Source organism: Canis lupus, chromosome 16 (assembly GCF_048164855.1).
Source record: "Canis lupus baileyi chromosome 16, mCanLup2.hap1, whole genome shotgun sequence".
NCBI lineage: Eukaryota > Metazoa > Chordata > Mammalia > Carnivora > Canidae > Canis > Canis lupus.
In genome coordinates, this window is record NC_132853.1 from 24836533 (window position 1) to 24856946 (window position 20414).

A 20414-nucleotide genomic window follows, 5' to 3' on the forward strand; every position below is an offset into this window, starting at 1 on the left:
TCTTTTGAGCTGGTCATCCAAAGGAAAACTGACATGCTTCAAAAGAAAATATGTTGCATCATGGTTGCTGGAATTAGAGTAGAAAAACGGTAATATTCTTTTCTCATAGCTGATTAAATATCATCTCCACTATCTCTATCAGGGATGCTTTATGGACAACCACAAACTGCAGTAAGCTAGTAAAGAATGTTGATCTTTATTCACTATATTTCTTATGGAACACAAAGGCTATAGAGCTAGATGGAGACAAGGAGGAAGGTTGATAAAAATACCTATTTGAGTACTGACAATAATTTTTATTTATCAATAAAATTTCCCTAAATGACAAAGATCCCCTTTTTATCTCTTGGAACCCATTCCCAGATTCTCTACTACTATTCAAATAGTTTAAATAACTCATTGATACCCTCTTTCTTCTTCTGCTTGAAATCTCTATTTTTTTTTTTTTAAGATTTTATTTATTCGTTTGAGACAGAGTGTGCAAGCAGGGAGTCCAACTTGGGGCTTGATCCCAGAACCCTGGGATCATGACATGAGCCAAAGGCAGATGCTTAACCAAATGAGCCATTGAGGCTTTTTTTTTTTTTTTAAGATTTTATTTATTCATTCATGAGAGACAGAGAGAGAGAGAGAGGCAGAGTCACAGGCAGAGGGAGAAGCTCCCCATGGGGAGCCTAATGTAGGACTTGATCCCAAGACCCAGGGATCATGACCTGAGCCAAAGGGAGATGCTTAATTGAATGAGCCACCCAGGTGCCCCTCCCCCTTTTATACTCTTCATACAAAGACAAACATTGTCAAAATATTGGCAGATTTTCTTCTGTCCTTTTCCTAAATAGTATTCTTTTATATTGCAAAGATTTTTCAGCAAATGAAATTTTATACCTTGCTTTAAAAAAACCCATACATGGTTATGTCAGTAAAAAAACTGGTAATGGGGCTTCTGGGTAGTGTAGTCAGTTAAGCATCCGATTTTTGGTTTCAGCTCAGGTCGTGATCTCAGGGTCATGAGATTGAGCCCCACACCAGGCTCTGAACTTGGCATGGAGTCTGCTTGAGACTCTTTCTCCCTCTCTCTTTACCACTTCCCCACTCTCTCTCTAAGTTAATCTTTAAAAAAACAAAAACAAAAAGTCTTTAAAGCAAAAAACCACCTCCTACACTGGGTAATCATTATTTTCAATGACTGCATAATATTTTACCCAATTAATACACTATGCTTTATTTAACCATTCCTCTAATGTGGGACACATACAAGTTGTTTTAAATTTTTTTACGATTCTAAAAAATGCTATGATAAATATTTGTCAGCAAAACAGAGTTTTTCCCTAGAATAAATTCCTAGAAGGTAAATCACTGGGATAAAAAAACATAAAATATATGGGAAATAATGTCAATTTTGAACCAAGTTATCTCCTTTGTCTACGTGACTCCCTAATCACATGCAGAAACCAAAGGTAGGAAGAGAAATTATGTAGGAAGATATTAGTCATGTGGTCCCAGTTTCCAGCAAGGCAGGATATCTCAATAGCAAGTTGGTTTCCATGGAACCCTAAGAGCATCACTGAAAGTGGAAATGGGGTGAGATTGAACAGGTCACGTAGGCCCTTCTTTCTATAAGCAGGATGTCCTCTGGAGCCTTTCAGATTGTTCACTGGAAATTTCCATCAAGAGCCACGTAAATGCAAAAGCTACTACAATTCTTCATGTGACTAAAAAAACAATCCTTTGATTCTGTTGTTTTCACTTCTCCATCAGATTCATCATATCTTTATCTATCTGCTACTTAGCCAAACTATCCTTCAAATGATTATTCGGCAAACCTTCTTAGGTATGGAGTATTCTTTTCGAAGTAACATTTTCAAAATTTAAAAAGTGCCCTGGCCAGTTTTAGGAATGCTAAGTGTAAGAATAGCTACTGAGATGTACTCTTAGATGCCCAGTCTTGAAACATTTGATCTTTTCTCTAGTTTTTCTGATCACTATGCCCATTATGCACCTATAGCCCTGGGATGCCTTTGAGCTAAGTAATGGTGGTTATTAAATGCTGCAGCTTCAATAATAATTAATAAATAGGCAGAGAGATATTTATTGCTTGGTATGCGATGGCCAAACAATATAACATCTTAATTATACCCAGAAGTTTCAAGACTTACTTTTTTGTATTAGTATTTCTGAAATATAATGCCCCAATACAATTAAATCTAGAAGTGGGAAAACTGAAATATCCATATACTCATGTCAATCAATATATTAAGTGCCATAGAGAATACCAATGAATGTTTTTTTGATGGATGATTTAGATCATCTAAACCAGAAATGGCACAATACAGTTAAACTGGGAAAATGTTTACAAATAAAAATCACCATCTTATGGTGGCCTTGAGTACTTACCCTTTCCTGTGATGTTTGATAGCGGAGGTGAAGAGCTGTAGGGTCCCAATCCACAGCAATATAGGCATTTCCAATGAAAGCTCTGTCTTCCCCACAATCAATTTTACAGCCTCTGCAAAATCTGAAGGCGGGGGGGGGGGGGTGCGGGGGGAGAACAATGATCTATTAAAGGGAGGAATAATTATGAAAGAATCTAAATTTTCTTCATCACAAATATTCTCCCTTTCTACTTCTCCACTTTCTTGGGTTCACAGTCTGTCATGGGACTCTAACTTAAGAGTGATCAATTCATGAATATGTACTGGTAGTTATTATTTCAGGGAAGCATGCTCATCACTTCTCAAGTCTCTGGTTTTCGAAGTACTTGACAGACATTTTTTTTAAATTTTTATTTATTTATGATAGAGAGAGAGAGAGAGGCAGAGACACAGGCAGAGGGAGAAGCAGGCTCTATGCACCTGGAGCCCGACGTGGGATTCGATCCCGGGTCTCCAGGATCGCGCCCTGGGCCAAAGGCAGGCGCTAAACCGCTGCGCCACCCAGGGATCCCGACAGACATTGTTAATGCACATGAGTATTTGTGGACTTTATGGTAAATAAATGACATGGGAATTGGACATTTGAGATAATACATCTCTAAGAAAATTCTAAATTTAGTTATTTAATGCTCTGAGGTAGGACAACTCATCTGATACAACAATGCCTATTTCCTTGTTTATAAAATGGCACATTAAATAAATACATATAAAAATTTATGGGAGGGGAGGGACCATGACAAGGCCATGGTTTCAGCAGCTATTTAGATTCTTTTTGCTAAGTCCATTATAGCTCTCTGAAGGATGACTTCAGTACTCAGGTATTTTCCAAGCTGAAATAGTAATGGCCAATCCATCCCCATAATTTTTCTAAAAATAAAAAATAGACTTCCAGGAATGTCTAGTAAGTAGATTATGGTTCTAGGGCTCAGAACTGCTAAGCTGATTTATATTTAAGGAGTACAAAGTATAAAATAATAAATATTGATCATAAACTATGAATTTGATGAGGATCATAAGAGTTTACAGAAACAGCTAAGGTTTTTTTTTTTTTAAGACTTTTTTTTTTGTAATTTTTATTTATTTATTTATGATAGTCACACAGAGAGAGAGAGGCAGAGACATAGGCAGAGGAAGAAGCAGGCTCCATGCACTTGGAGCCCGATGTGGGATTCGATCCCCGGTCTCCAGGATTGCACCCTGGGCCAAAGGCAGGCGCTAAACCGCTGCGCCACCCAGTGATCCCCCAGCTAAGGGTTAAGAGCAAAACTAAGCTACAGTCCTCACAATAAGGAAAAGATGAATCAACAATTCCTTGAGTTTATTTTAAGCTTCTCATTATTCAATATTTCTTCTAAAAGCTGGAAACCTTATGAAAAAGGTATAATATCTGAAGCTGCAATTCCACTAAAATTTTCTTTTGCAGAAGATCACTTTACCTATACCATGGGCACCAAGCACAGGAGTTCCCATCTTTCTGCACAACTCGTAGAGTGAAGGGATATTGATAGCCCATACTGTCATCACTGAAACAGAACATAGACCAAAGAGTATAAAAAACATTTCTGATTTGAGGTCTCAATTTCTTTTCATTTTCTCTTGAAGTAACCCAAGGCAGGGACATCTGTCATAACAGTATGCTCATGGTGATGGTTCAGTGCTGGTTATCTTAACCCATTTGCAGCAGCCTTGTACCAACCACACTCAGGGCTTCCATGCAGAAGGGTAAACAGACTAGACTGCCAGATGTCTCTAAGAGAGCCCATGTGGTCCATGCAAATTTTATAAGATAAGCAAATCATGAAATCAAATACCAATTATCCTTCAGCCCTAATCCTATCATAAGATTTAATTCACATTAAACTGAAATAATTAGACCTTTCTATGACAAGAACATTGACACAGCACAGAAAGCTGAAAGGTCATATGATTTTTTAAAAGAGTTGACTAACTATATATTTAGAAGTTTTCTTTAATCAGAATCCTGTTGTGGTACATGAGAGGCACCCTTTTTCCCTGCCTTAACTACTCAAAGCTATAAGGCACATAACATTTTTAGAGTAATGTCTTTTAACTGCAAGATAGCCTTGGATACTCCAACTTAAGAAAATATTTATTCATCCTTGTCCCAGTAAGAAGCAACGCAGGACAGCACATTTGGCAATTGGTAATGGCTATTACATGGCTGCTGAAGGTAATGAAACCATAAGGACTTTATTACCTCCAAAAATATCAGTTCCAAATATCCTAGTTTGTAACAACCACCTCCTACCCTTTTAAATTACTTATTCAAGTATCACCACTTTAACAATTCTTTGACCAAAGAAAATTTCTAATCCCTGCCCTCAAACCCTCACTTTCTTCCTTGTCCACTGTCCTTCAAAATAATCTTTTATATAGATCCTCAATTCCAGGAATTTGTCCATCTAATCTAAACATGCATATTTATTAACATTAACACTCACAAAAATAGAGAATGCACAATGAACCCCCATATATTTGTCACCCAATAATAATAATCATCAACCTTTGGCCACTTTTATTTCATCTATACCTTTACCTAGCTCCACTAGAGTCTTTTATTCAATTAAAAAAAAAAACTATGGTAAAATATACATAAAATTTACCATTTAATCACTTTTAAGTATACAATTCAGTGGCAGTAAGTACATTCACAATGTTGTGGAACCATCACCACCATCTATCTCCACAAATTTTTCATCTTTCTAAACAGAAACTCTGTATGCATCAAGCAATAATAATTCCCCTACACCTCTCCCCCTAAACACTTGTAACATCTAATCTACTTTCTGTTTATGAATTTGCCTACTAAAGATATCTTATAAAAGTGAAATCACACGGTAATCACACAGAAGCTTAATGAGAAATAACTCATCAGTTCTTCCTTTCATGTTTGGCTTATTTCACTCGTCTGATATTTTCAAGGTTCATCTATGTTGTAGTGTGTATTAGAACTTCATTCCTTTTTATGGTTGACGAATCCTCCATTGTGTGGATATACCATAGTTTGTTTATCCATTTGTCTGTTGATGAACATTTAGGTTGTTTCTACCTGTTGGCCATTGTGACCCACCAGATTATTCTGAAGGAAATTGGAGATATTTCATTTTCATTCATAAATATTTCAGTGTGGAAAAAAAAATTCAGTGTGTTATCTCTAAAAGATCAACTCTTACTAACTTTTTTATTGCCTGTAGGAGCACTTTCTCTTTAACCTATTCTAATCTCCATGCCTTCATCTATACCACTCCACTAAAAGCTTTTGCAAAGGTCACAAAAGACTACCATTTTATCAAGTCCAGTGGTCAGTTCCCATTTCCCTTAATCTTTCTGCAGCACTTGAAACTCATCAGTTCTTCCTTTAAACACTTTTTCAGTTAACTTCTGGGACACTAACTCACTCCTGATTTCCTTCTTATATCACTGGCCACTCCTTCTCAATTGCTTTTGCTGACATTTTTCTATCTTTAAATGTTGGAATGGATGAGGAATTAGGTTGTGGGTGTCTTCTCTATCTAACTCTTATTCTCTAAATGATATCATCTAGTCTCAGGGCTTTAAATACCAACTATGTGTTGATGACACCTATATTTCTATCTCCAGCAAAGGACACTTAAGTGTATCTCCCACTTGAAAATATAATATACACCTTTAACTTGATTCCTGTCATCTCTCGCCCCAAACCTACTCTTTCCTCAGTTTTCCTCATTTCATTAAATGTTAACACCATTCACAAACAATTGCTCAGGCTGAAAAACTACCTCTTTCCCTCATATTCCATATCCAATTCACTTAGCAAGCCTTGGGAAAAGTACTAATTTGGAAGTTCTTCAATTTAGTCAGACATTTGCTTTAAGTTTAATCTTGCCCTGATATTTTTACTAAACACAACATTCTTCAACTCAATTGGTTATCTTTTATTTTTAGTTTTCCTTTAAGACTTATCCTTAAGCCTTATCCTAGTCATCAAAAAACCCCATACTATAACCTATCAGCAAAGAGAACTTCTTTATTCAGTTAACACAGAAGCTGAACGCTCATTTGCACCATGACAATGACATAATAAACTACAATTCAGTTTAGTTATATAAATGAGGCATCACAATCTCAACAATTGTTAGAAGTAAATACATTTACTAATTTAATAGAACAATGGGAGGAGGAATGGAAAAGAAGAAACAGAAGATGTTTATTTTCTTTACCTAGACTTATGAAATTATTCTGTGTTAAACTGACATGGTATGGAAATAATCCAACTGAATCACTTGTTATGGCATGGGAATTTTTTAGAGTACATGAATAGAAATGCTCACTATTCTTATTCTGAATTTCAGAGGGTTGAGAGGATACAATTTTCCTGGTGAATTCATACTCTCTAGTTTTGTAATAACCAAAATCAAGGATATTGCCTGAAGGATTTAACACATTAGCAGGAGGGATTTTAGGTAAGAGATTAGAGAATGAAAGGATTATTAGACACTAGAATGTCTAGGTAATGAAAGGAAACTGTATAGTCTCTCCTACTCAAAAGATCAAACCAAATGGTTGAATTATATGTTCTCTGGATGGTTCTTCAACAAGTGAATAACCCTAACACAGAATACGTCCTATGTATCACACAGAATTCATACAAATTATTCTTCTTGAGTTTGGAAACCACAGGGGTAGGTTAATCCCCTAAACTCACCAATCCTGAGCATGGTTACTGGCTTCCTGAGGTGGGAGGGGGCTGGCTAATCGAGACACTTGAATCCAAACTGCATCATATAAGTCCTTCTTCCGGGTATGCACAGTACATGGAACAATCAGTGGCATTCCAAAGAGGCTGGGGCGATTCTTCTGAGATGAAAGGAAATACAGTTCTGTCCTCATCTGTATGTACAAACAACAGAAGAGAAGGCTGAAAGGACAGGTCTTTGATTCCTCCCTTTCATTCTTCTAAGGCTGCCGATAACAGGCCTCGCTATCATTTTCAAATTAGTCACCACCACACCTCTTTATTGATAGAATCATCTTTTATTAATATGAAGAGAATGGTTATTTCAAGTGGAATCACTGAAAGGTTGAGGTATTGCCAGTTTCAGAACTGCTATCAAACACAGGTTTTCAGCACTTAATATTTTCAAACTAGTTTTCTCTGATAAATATTTCTCATACCCACTAAATCATACATAAAAACTAGTAATAGTTTCATAGCTCAAGGCTTTTAAAAGCAATGAAAATCCTTTCTTTAGAAAGTATGCCAGTAAACCAAAACTCTCTTGAAATGCAATTTTCTAATAAGGTATTGATAGTTGTTAGAGCATAATTCTCAAACTTTTGGAAAGGTATGAAACCAAGTTATTTAATGTTGTAAAATCTTATGCACCCTCCTTAAAAGTAGCTGAGTGACTCTAGTCTTTTTTTTTTTTAAATTATATAATAGAATAAAAGTAAAAAAAATTTCCTTTTAGCATGTTAAGGTTTTTTTTTTTTAATTTTTATTTATTTATGATAGTTACACAGAGAGAGAGAGAGAGGCAGAGACATAGGCAGAGGGAGAAGCAGGCTCCATGCACCGGGAGCCTGACGTGGGATTCGATCCCGGGTCTCCAGGATCGCGCCCTGGGCCAAAGGCAGGCGCCAAACCGCTGCGCCACCCAGGGATCCCTCATGTTAAGGTTTTTATGATATCCTTAATATAGAGATACTACACAGAAGTAGCTTAGAAATGGCTGCTTAATAAAACAAAAGTTTATTGTAATTGAAAGGTTGGTTGGGAGTTTAGGATTACTCAAAAAAAGCTGCTGAGCATTTGGGACATTTAATTAAGCATGGAAGCATGGAATTAAGCATTTAATTAAGCATGGTGTTGCCTTTCACAGAAGTGATGGGATAAGGAACTTGACTTGAGGCAAACAGACAGTAAGATCAATTTTAGGCATTCCAAAAGCAGCTGTATAGATCATGAAGGAAACTGGAAACAGGGAATTGGTTAAAAGGTGAAAATTAAGAGCTGTCAATATGGTCCAGTAATTATAAAAATGTCTACATTAATGCTTTAGCACTTACCAAGCACTTTATATAACATATACATGATAACTGCAGAGAATTGTTTTCTAAGAAAGACTTTTTAAAAAAGTACATCAGAGTTCTTAATTTATGCTGATAACACTTGGTAAAAAAAAGACATAGGGAAATGCATGAATCAATTATTTTAGCTGATGGGACCAGTCAGAGATGTGCTTAAAGACAATTCCAAGTCACAAAGAACCCCTTAATTCTCTGTCTACTTGTACAATCCTGTCTAGAACATGGTCCATAGAATATCATCCATAATGGTCAGAAACTCACTTTAAGTCAAGAGTTATTAATTCAAAGAGGAACAAAAGTACATTTTAAGGAATTATCAGAAAGCAAAGAGCTGTACAATTACCACTCAGGTCAAGACATAATATAGCCAGCACTCTAAAGGCCTCCCTCTGCTTCCTTCCAATCACAAAAATCTTAATTTCGGCTCAGGTCATGGTCTCAAGGTCATAAGATTGAGCCCCAGATCAGGCTCTGTGCTGAGCATGGAGCCTGCTTGGGATTCTCTCTTTCCCTCTCCCTCTGTTTCCCCTGCTCTGCTCGTGCTCTTTCACTAAATAAATAAGTAAATAAAATATATTTTTTAAAGTTAACAGTTTTTCTGAATTTTATGGTAATCATTTCCTTGCTTTTCTTTTTTTTCCCCTTGCTTTTCTTTATAGTTTTGTAGCTTATGCATAAAAAGTCAATTTCATTTTCCCTATTTAAAAATTTTTTATTTTAAAATAAATCCTAGTTTATATTTCTTTTGTCTGGCTTCTTTCCCACAACATTATGTTTATGAGGTTTATTTATGTTGAGTATAACTCTAAGTCTATTCATTTTCATTGCTGTATAATACCCTATTATATAAACTTGTTATTCCTTCTAGTATTCATGGACATTTATTTTTTTAAAAAGACTTATTTATTTTAGAGAGAGAGAGAGAGAATCTCCAGCAGACTCCCTGCTGAGCACAGAGCTTGATGTGGGGCTCAATCTCATGACCCTGACACCATGACCTGAGCTGAAATCAAGAGTCTGATGCTTAACCAACTGAGACACCCAGATGCCCCAACTAATGGACATTTAATGTTTTCATTTTTTGTTTTCAGCTTTGGGCTATTACAGATAATGCTGTTATCTGAACAAATATTCTTATACATTTTTCCTGGTACACATAAATCTGTTTTTAGTAGATACTTAAAAAGAACTGCTTATCTTTAAACTAGAAAACTAATTTCTAAAAGAGCTATATTAACTTACACTCTTATTAGCATGTATGAGAGTCTCTGTTGCTCAAATATCCTTACCAACACTGTCAATCTGTTCAATCTTAGCTCTTCTGGTGGGTGCACAGTTATATGGTAATGTGACTTTAATTTGCGTTTCCCTGGTTAGTAGTATGGCTGATCACTTTTTCATATGGCTACTGGCTATTTGGATATCCTTTCTGTGAAGCATCTGTTTGAGTATCAATCATTTTTTTTTTTACTGGATTTTTTTCTAAATGATTTATGCTAGTTCTTTGTATTTTCTGGATTGAGCCCTTTGATGGTTATAGGAGTTGTAAACATTTTCTATTTCAAGGCTTGCCTTTTTACTCTCTCTTTTTTTTTAAAGATTAATTGAAAAAGAGAGAGAGGGAGAGAGAGCGTGTGTAAGAGAGAGCTTGAGCAGGGGGAGAGGCAGACTCTCCGCTGAGCAGGGAGCCCAATGTGGGGCTCGATCTCAGGACCCTGGTTTCATGACCTGAGCTGAAGGCAGATGCTTAACTGATGGAGCCACCTAGGTGCTCCACCTTTTTACCCTCTTAATGATGTCTCTTGATGGAACTAAAGTTTTAATTTTAATGATATCTAATTTATCTCTTCCTTATCTCTTCTTAGTGCTTTTTTGTGCCCTATTTAAGCAGTCTTTCCCTACATCAAGGTCATGAATGTATTCACCTTTAATTCTCTTCTGGGGGTTGTTTTATTATTTTGCTGTCATATTTAGTTCTATAGTCCACCTGGCATTGAATATTGTGTGATGAGAGAGGTCGGTGTCAAGTTTCATATGGCTATCCAATTATCTCAGCACCACAGACTGAGAAAATTGTCTCTCACTGATCTGCAATGCCATCTTTGCTATAAATCAAGCATTCATACATTTGCAAACTTGTTTCTGGGCTTTCTATTCTAATCCACTGGTCTATTTGTCTTCTCTCATACCAATATCACAATGTCTTAAGTACAGTGGTGTTATAAAATCATAGTATCTGGTAGCTCAATTCCTCATGCTTTGTTCTTCAAGACTGCCTTGTTTTATTCCTTCAAATATTTGAGTCTCTTTAATTTTTGTCAATAATATTCTATTGTATTCCTTATAGATGCCTTGTATATCTGTTGTAGCTTATTTCTAGGTACTTAATTTTTTTCATTCTATAGCAAATGATATATGTAGTGGATTGGATGATGGCTCCCTGAAAGATATGTACACATCCTAACCCCCAGAACTTGTGAAAGTGACCTTATCTGGCAAAATAGTTTTTGCAGGTGTAATTAAGTTGAGGATCTTCAGGTGAGATATCCTGGATTATCTGGATGGCCCCTGAATCTAATGACAATGCTTTATTAGTAAATTTTAGTAGTGAAGAGTAGAGGGAAAAGGTGAAGACCATGCAAAGAAGGAGGCAGAGATTGGAGTTATGAGCTAAGAAATGCCTATGGAAGTTGGAAGAGGCAAGGAAGGATTCTCCCCAAAAACCTCTGGAGGGAGCATAGCCCTGTTGATTTCAGATGTTTTGATTTTAGACTTTCAGCCTTTAGAACTATGAAAGAATAAATTTATGTTGTTTTAAGCCACCAAATTTGTGCTAATTTATTATAGTAGTCCTAGGAAACAACTTGTTTTACCCAAGAACATTCTTGTTTCTCTCCAACAAACCAATCAACCAACAAACCAATCTCCAAAGGTACCCACACCAACATGGCAGAGAAGATGTACCTGCCTACATGAACAGAGGAGACACAAACTTTTAAAAGAAATTAGTATTCAGATGTACCAGCTATCCGAATGCTGTTTAATATGAGTGAAGAATCTCATTTCATACATAGGCCAGCATGTGTGATACTGAGTCCTAGCTCTGATCACTTACAATAGCATACATAATACATTGAAAGTGAACACAAAGAAGATGCTTCAAAGACAGAAAGTGGTTACGTTTCACAAACACTGGCAAGACCAGCTGTAACTTGCCTAACATTAAACTAACCATTTTTCGGTGGACTGCAATGATGTAGCCTGTAAAGGAATTGTCAGGAACAGATGGCATATGACCATTCACCATTCCATTTGTAAAGTTCTTCTCAGTTCCACATGGCACAACAGTGTTTGGCATTCCATTAGGTATGAATATTGGTCGGGGCAAGTCCCCATTGGTGGTTAGGGTGAACATTCCATTTGTAGATGGGGAAGAGGAGAAATCTACAAATTCAAAGATAAGTACAGCATCATAAGCTTGTGGTGCCTTCTCTTTGCTCTTTTCTCAAATAATGTGGGGACCCAGGCCACTGTAGTAGAGAATTTTTAGCAAAGGACAGGGAGAAATCATAGTTCAAATAATAATTCTAGACTGACTGGAAGATTTTAATTTCAAATTTTACTTCTATTAACTCACACTTAAGACTAAATGACAAAGCAAGAGTAACTGCTAGAAAATTTTCTGAAACTTTTAAGCAAATTTTTTTTGTAAAAACCTTTATCAGTACCATATTGTTGCATGCAAACAATTCTTTGTTTTATTTTTTCCTCTCCACAAATTCATTTCTCTATTCTCCTAAAAAATGTTTAGTCAAATATAGTAGCCTCTAGCTAGATGTTGCCTTTTTTTTAATTAAAAAAAAACCTTTATGTCCCACAAATGCAAATCCTTCCCCATTGACAACCCCTCCAACCAAAGTGATATATTTGCTACAAATGATGAAAGATACTTTTAAAATTTACATTAATTTAAAAATGCATTTCCCTCAGTCTCAACAGTGCTCAACAGTCCATATGACTAGTGAATATTCTATTGGATAGAAAAGATTATAGAATAGACAATATTAATATGGTCAAAAAGACTTGATGGATAACTGTATCAAATCACATGCAATCTTAGGTAAGTATATTCTTTTTTTTTTGTTTTTATTTCCCACCCTCACCCTAAAAAGATTCTTTTTTTAGTTGTGTTTATTGTTTTATTTTCCTAATAGTATATTCCTCTTATACCATCTGTTGCCATGTTAATGTCAAATAAAAATAACCAAGAGATCTGAATTTCAGTGGCAGATTTAGTTAAATAAGCATTTACTTATCACTTATGTTGCCTTAATTTTTTTATGCTCCTCATCTAAAAAATGAGGAATTTAGTCAAATAATCACCAAGGTTTCAGTCAGGCTCCAAAATTCTTTTGCCCAAATATCCTTAGCCCAAACAAATATAAACCGTAAGGCCAAATTTAAAGCTGAAATCACAAGGAGCTCTAGATCTCTTACCTGTCTGTATTGGACTAGAAGCTGAAATTGGAGATCCAGGAATAGGAATTTCAAATGCACACAAAAATCCACTCACTGAGAGTCGTACTTTTTGGTTGTCCTGAGGAAAATTCTACAGAAAAAGAGGTAAGATGAGAAGGGGGAAATGTTTCAGGTAAAATCGAAAATCATCTCTTTGATACATTTAAGCTAAGTCTTAGATGCTTTTACCAATAAAACAAGATGACTGAATAATTTTTCTTAAACTAAAAGATGAAAGCTTGATAAACTAAGAACTAACCTTACTGATAAAACCATTATTCCTTTCCATGAGAAAGAAGTATGTTGTGTGTAACTGGCTCCTTAAAGTTTTGTCCTTCATTTTAAGCATCTAAGCTCCAACCTCAGAGAGATCTTACCTTTGCTTTACACATTTGAGAAAAACATCAATTAGGTGAGTTTGTTTAGAAAACCCCCAAAATAAATATTAATAATACCAATGGCAGGGGCTCAATTCAGGCTAGGCAACATATTTATTATTATTTTACATAAAAATTTTAAAACTTATTTTATTTAAATTCAATTAGTTAAGAGTGTATTATTAGTTTCAGATGTAGAGTTCAATTATTCATCTGCTGTCTTTAACACCAGAGCTCATTGTATCATATGTCCTCCTTAATGCCCATCACCGAATTACCCCATTCTCCCACCCACCTAAACCTTTTTTTTTTTTGTTTCCAGTTTTTATTTAAATTCTAGTTAGTTAATATATGGTATAGTATTAGTTTCAGGCTGTTTTTCTAGCTGCTATGCAGGAAGAAGTGATTTGTGTCAATTTGTCTTTGCTCTCTAACTTCTTAGTGTGTTGAAAGGCCAGGTAAATATATTCATAAACTGTAAAAGCAAACATTTATAAATATGTATAAAACTTTAACTTAGGAAGAATTCTAGTGAGAGTAGTAATATAGAAGAGCCGTAAAGTGTAGCAGCAGTGGTCACTGGAGGAAATCTATACTATAGTGACATAGCTAGATTGTACCATATAGATAGCACTGGACTTATGTGTGTTTCCCTTCTTTAAAAAAATGCCACTATCATTATTACTTCCTTTTTTTTCAAAAAAAGATTTTATTTATCTATTTGAAAGAGAGAGAGAGAGAGAAAGCAGGGAGCTCAATGCAGGGCTTGATCCTAGGACCCTGGGGATACTAAGCAGACACTGATGATCCGAGCCGAAGGCAGACACTTAATGGGCAGAGCCACCCAGGCGCCCCTGATGATTACTTGACAATCCTTTTTAAAAGTTTCTGGGATGGGAAACTTGAGAAATTTTTTTGTTTAGTCTTTGTTGTGTTTTAATATCTCCCTCAGTCATTAATTAAGAAACTTGTGGGTTTTTTAATTTAAAAGATTTACTTATTTATCTGAGAAAGAGAGAATAGGGTAAGGGCAGAGGGAGAGGGAGCAGACATGGGACTTGATCCCAGGACTCTCAGATCATGACCTGAGCTAAAATCAAGAGTCGGCTGCTCAACTGACTGAGCCACCTAGGTTCCCCGAGAAAAATGTGATCTTTGAAGGATGGAATCAAGAGTATCTTAGAAGGAACAGTTAATATTACCTTTATGTTGGAACCATGTACTTCTGCAAGAAGGATCTGTTCTGATTTAAGCCCACAGAGATCGCTTAGCTGTTTTTTTAAACCTGTGTACTTTTCATCCATATTTAGTCGTAGTCCATATCGTACAGGGGTAGTACCATCCAGTTTAATAACTAGTAAAGAAAAAATATCTTTTATCAGTAAAATGCAGGTTTTGTTGAAAGCTTTCCTGTGTGTGTATGAGAGTGAGTGAGTGAGAGAGAGACAAACACACTTGGAAATAGCAAACATTTCAGACTAGAATTTTATTTATTATTTGAGAGAGAGAGTGGGGGGAGAGGCAAAGGGAGAAGCAAAGTCTCTGCTGATCAGGCAGCCTCGTGTGGGGCTCAATCCCAGGACCCTTTCTTTTTTGAAAAGACTTTATTTATTCATGAGAGACACAGAGAGACAGAGAGGCAGAGACACAGGCAGAGGGAGAAGCAGGTTCCCTGCAAGGAGCCCGGTGTGGGACTCGATCCCAGATCTCGGGATCATGCTCTGAGCCAAAGGCAGATGCTCAACCACTAAGCCACCCAGGCGTCCCGGACCCTGGGATCCTGATCTGAGCCAAAGGCAGACACTTAAGTGACTGAGCCTACCAGGCACCCCTCAGTCTAGAATTTTTATTTTATATATAAACTACAATAGATAGTACTCAGGGATGATCTTAAGTGAAATCATTATTTTTTTCATGTTTATCTGACATAGAAGTATGAGTGGTTTTGCAAAATTTTAAGGAGTTTCTGGCATGTTTGAAACTAATAGAGAAATCAATGGGCATGAGCCTTAGACCTATGTTTCAGGTCTTTCAAACTTTAAATCATGTCTGAAATTAGATTGCTAGATTATAACATGTGGGTCAATTTTTATGAGAATGCATTATAAAGAAATGACTATACTAATTCATTTTTTACAAAAGATTTTATTTATTCGTGTGTGAGAGAGAGAGAGAAAGAGGCAGAGACATAGGCAGAGGGAGAGGCAGGCTCCATGCAGGGAGCCTGACATGGGACTCGATCCCGGAACTCTGGGATCAGGCCTGAGCCAAAGGTAGATGCTCAACTGCTGAGCCACCCAGGCATCCCTATACTTACTAATTCAGGTTACATGAATAAGGTAAAAGACATTGGAGTTAAGTAATTTTTCAGAACTTTGTGACCTACCTGTTATTTCCAAGTGCATATAACTGTCCATTGGTAATGGCAAAGACAAAAAATTGAAAGGATCAAACCGGACACTTATATGCCCACATGTCTTGCATCTGACTTGGGACCTCAGCTGCCCATGGAACAAATCTACAACAATTGATCGATTTCTTCTCAGATGGTTGTCCCAGGCCTAGCAAGGAAAAAGTTTAGAGAGCTTTTTTTCCCCCCCAAAATCCAAAAGATAATTATTTCTACACAAATTCAAATAAAGTGGCTAAATGTATTAGGTTTAAATGTCAAGAATATAATCCTTTGAAACAAATATAACATTGTATGTCAACTATACTCCAATAAAAAAAGTACATAATTCTTAATCTTCATTTAAAATACGGAAGCTTTCTGCCTGTAAATTTACAATGCAGATATGTAGTTTAAAATGTACCACCTACTAAGTACAGAAAACTAGTTCTTTTTTTTTCTTTTTTTAGAAAACTAGTTCTTTTTTTTTTAAGTTTTTTTATTTTTTGTTTTTTTAATTTTTATTTATTTATGATAGTCACACAGAGGAGAGAGAGAGAGAGAGAGAGGCAGAGACACAGGCAGAGGGAGAAGCAGGCTCCATGCACCAGGAGCCTGACGTGGGATTCGATCCCGGGTCTCCAGGATTGCGCCCCGGGCCAAAGGCAGGCGCCAAACCGCTGAGCCACCCAGGGATCCCTAGAATACTAGTTCTTGAATGGAATGTGATTCTTTCTGCTCAACCTATGATATTAAATTCAGACGGAAAATCCTATGTTTTTGTTCTTTCCATGGTAACAATGATGAGTATTAAAGTTTTTTGTCATTTAAAATCAGATAAAACATGCCTATTAATCACTGTATATATTATTTTAGAAATTATGGGACTCCTGAAATTCTGATTAATCATTCCTATATCCTTTCCCAAAAGTTTACAAAGTAAAAAGGTAACATTTAAAAATTTGCATTAAAGATGCTTTGTTTTGCTGTTACCAAACAAGAATTACACAGAGAAATATAAATTCCATCACTTCCACAGTAAAATTTTTTATCACAGAATAGTTTAGTTAGCATTAAAAGTTACGTAATATACATTTGTGGCCAGAGCATTTTATCTATTGCTTATATTAGAACTTCAAAACCGACAAACCTCTGCAGCTACTTCCCAGTCTGGTCGGCCATCGCTGTCCTTTAGCTCCACGTATGGCTTCTCATGGACTCGGTTGAGATCTTCATGAAGACCATCCAAGAGAAAAGCCAGAAGTTCTTGGGAGTCTTGTTGCTGGAACCCATTAAACCTGGGAGCATATTTTGCTATGGTCCACTATAAATATAACCAGAATCAAACTCATTATTTGCTACCCCTTAAAATTTGGAATGAAAATGCCCCATAATTCATTCAGAGGCATTATAAGAAGGTAAATAGTATTTAGTCTGCCTCAATTTCAGCAAATATATTTTGAAAAATCACAAAATCTTTCTAGGTTTCATCTCAGATGACAAGAAAAAAAAAAAAAAAGCCCAATATTTTGGCCAATACTGTGTCCCAGGTTCGGTATCATATAAGCAAACAGTTCTTTAGGTACATAGGTATTATTTAAGAAAGGTAGGACAGAAATATTAAAATAGCATTTGCTCTCACAGAAAAAGTTCCCGTTATGGTTTTCTTTCACAGTTAACTTTTCTAGTCTTGTATCCTAACTTTTATTATTAAAAGCAGAATAGCCTTGTGTTTAGCTATAAAGACTTACTAACTAGCTTATAATCTTGGGCAAGCTATTTAACCACTCTGAACCTTAGTTTCCTAAGCCATAAAATGAGGATAATATTGTTTTACATTCTAGGTCTATTTAGAGGATTAAATGAGTTAATACACATAGTGTAATTAGAATAGTCAGTCCCTGGAAGTGGTTAAGTGGTCAAATTTTTAGTTATTATGATTATTAATTTTTATTTTTATTTTTATTTTTTTTAAATTTTTATTTATTTACTTATGATAGTCACAGAGAGAGAGAGAGAGGCAGAGACACAGGAGGAGGGAGAAGCAGGCTCCATGCACCGGGAGCCTGATATGGGATTCGATCCCGGGTCTCCAGGATCGCGCCCTGGGCCAAAGGCAGGCGCCAAACCGCTGCGCCACCCAGGGATCCCCTGATTATTAATTTTTAATCTAAAAAGTTTTTGTATTGTTTTTAAAGATAAAAAATAATCCTAAAAATAACAATCCTAAAAAAATAATCCTAAAAATAACAATCCTAATTGCACTATATATATTAATATAAAATTTGTATCTATTTCAATAATTATATTTTTTCTGCTTTTTATTTTATTTTTATTTTTAAAGATTTATTTATTCATTCAGAGAGAGAGGGATTGAGAGAGAGAGACAGGCAGAGACACAGGCAGAGGGAGAAGCAGGCTCCATGCAGGGAGCCCGACATGGGACTTGATCCCGGGTCTCCAGGATCACGCCCTGGGCTGCAGGCGGCGCTAAATCGCTGCGCCACCAGGGCTGCCCTCTTTTTGCTTTTTATTTTTGTTTAATTAAGTTTATTTATTTTAAAAATTAGGCTCCATGCTCAGCCTGGAGCCCAATGTGGGGCTTAAACCACAATCCTGAGACCTAAACCTGAGGTGAGATCAAGAGTTGGATGCTTAATCAACTGAGCCACAAAGGCGCCCCTCTTGCTGCTTTTTAAAATTCAATAGATAGAATTATCTTAGTAATGTTAAAAATGTATAGAGTATCATTTACTAGGCTCAGAGAATACTGCAGTAAGAATATTGGTAACAGTAAAGGAATAACAAAGGAAGATTTACTCTATGTACAAGTAGGATATTTGATAAATTAGTAAACTGAGTGATATCCCAAATTTAGACTGTGACTTTGATCATTTCCTAACACTGCATCTTTATCAGTATTTTGCATACATTTCAACAAGGGGAAGTATCTGACACCTAGTTTATGCCTCATGAAGGATTTAAAACACATTAAAACTAAAAAGCTAAACATAAAAAACATGTAGAAAAAACCAGTTACTTAAACAACTGCTTAGGACGTAAATACTTTCATATCATTTTAACCTGCTTACCCGAAGCTTTAATGGGGCGACATTCTTCTGAGTTCCACTCCAAAGTTCCTGTACTAAATCCCCATAGCATTTAGCCATATGCCCCTTCATACCAATGGGATTTGTCCTAGAAGTTTGAGAGGAAAATTTGTTGCCAAAGGTTCTCATAAATCACAATCACATGGGCATAGAAATGTCTAGCATCTATTTTTTCACATCAAAATATCTTTTTAAAATAAGAGAAGTATCCTTTGCCCCTTATTCATACCCAATAGGGCAAATAAAATAAGACTTTTTTCCTCTAGGGTGAAAAGGAAATTTAAGTGATAGTGGGTTCATAACAAAGTCATAAAAAAGATGGCAATGAATCAGGAAATACTACCTGTTGAGTTCATAAAGATGTCTCCCTGAGATAAAATACTGTGTCAGTGGCTGTGTGTTACTAACACACTGGATGCTTGAGTTCATGAAACAAGTGTTTCCCAGGTTACTTAGACCAGTGGCTCCTTTTTCTGTGGGAACTAGAAGAAACAAATACGAAAAGGAAGCTAACTACAACAAGATGTCGCAGACCAAACACACACTTGCATTCAATGCAATGATTTTTATAATTCTTGTAATCAGCTAAATGGAGCTAATACTTCTTCATCTGGTCTTAGAATGCTAAAGTAGGGAAGGTTTTTCATCAAGTGTCATTGGCAATCATGATAATCCAAGCTCATTTGTGATCTAAAAGCAGCAATGATTCTAACTGCTATAATAGTTTTTTAGAATTCAAACAATTCTCTCCTAGTACTGTCTTTATATGAATTATTAATTTCAAGGTTAGAAAGAGATTTGATGCTTCAGGAAAGAGAAAAGTAAAAGAGGACCTAATCCCTTTTGAACTAGAAAGCAAAAAGTTGTTAACCTTTCAATAATGAGAAAAGAAAAAAAAAAATTTTTAAAAACAAGCTTTCTAAAAATAATTAACCAGAGACTTACCCTTGTGTCTATCTATTTTACTACTGTTGGCTATAAAGGACATTTCCTCAGGCCAGCTCATATCTTTATTGCGAACTAGAAAGATAGAGAGGAATGTGTTAATTTCTTATCCATTCAACCCACTGGATTGCTTCTGTTAAAAAAAAAAAGAAAAAGTTCTTATTTCTAAATTAGAAATAAAAAAAAATCGAGTTAATTTTAGTAATTGATTCTGAAACCATTCCAACTCTTTATATTGGGGACTATATAGTCACTTGATTACAATTCATTAGTAAGCTATTCCTTCAATTACCTACCTGAATTAAAATTATACTCAAAAATTTATAGAAGTAATTAAAGCTCTTAAACTTAATACACTAGAATTATCACAATTCCTTCTTAAATTTTGACAACTGTTGGAGTAATGTATTTTAATACAAAGGAAGCTAGTAATGTTTCCAAAAACCTTGATGAAAAAGATACATTTTAAGTTTTCAGTGACATGTGCACATGTGTAAATCTATGTGTGAATATACAAGTAAGCTCTGTTGGTAAGTGACCAATGTTGATGACT

At 35.8% G+C, this 20414-nt stretch overlaps 1 protein-coding gene across 3 annotated transcripts in view; it reads right to left on the minus strand.

The window, feature by feature from the left end:
* USP32 (ubiquitin specific peptidase 32) overlaps positions 1–20414 on the minus strand; it is a 217489-nt gene that overhangs the window by 9905 nt on the left and 187170 nt on the right. For all 3 annotated transcript variants that reach the window (XM_072779658.1, XM_072779657.1, XM_072779659.1), the window contains exons 19-29: positions 19862–19936; positions 19260–19398; positions 18899–19004; positions 16957–17130; positions 15804–15978; positions 14620–14771; positions 13020–13131; positions 11755–11966; positions 7138–7322; positions 3869–3955; positions 2395–2515 (exon numbers count right to left, since the gene is read on the minus strand). In XM_072779658.1, coding sequence (XP_072635759.1) covers positions 2395–2515; positions 3869–3955; positions 7138–7322; positions 11755–11966; positions 13020–13131; positions 14620–14771; positions 15804–15978; positions 16957–17130; positions 18899–19004; positions 19260–19398; positions 19862–19936 — 1538 coding nt within the window. The remainder of the gene's footprint in view (positions 1–2394; positions 2516–3868; positions 3956–7137; positions 7323–11754; positions 11967–13019; positions 13132–14619; positions 14772–15803; positions 15979–16956; positions 17131–18898; positions 19005–19259; positions 19399–19861; positions 19937–20414) is intronic.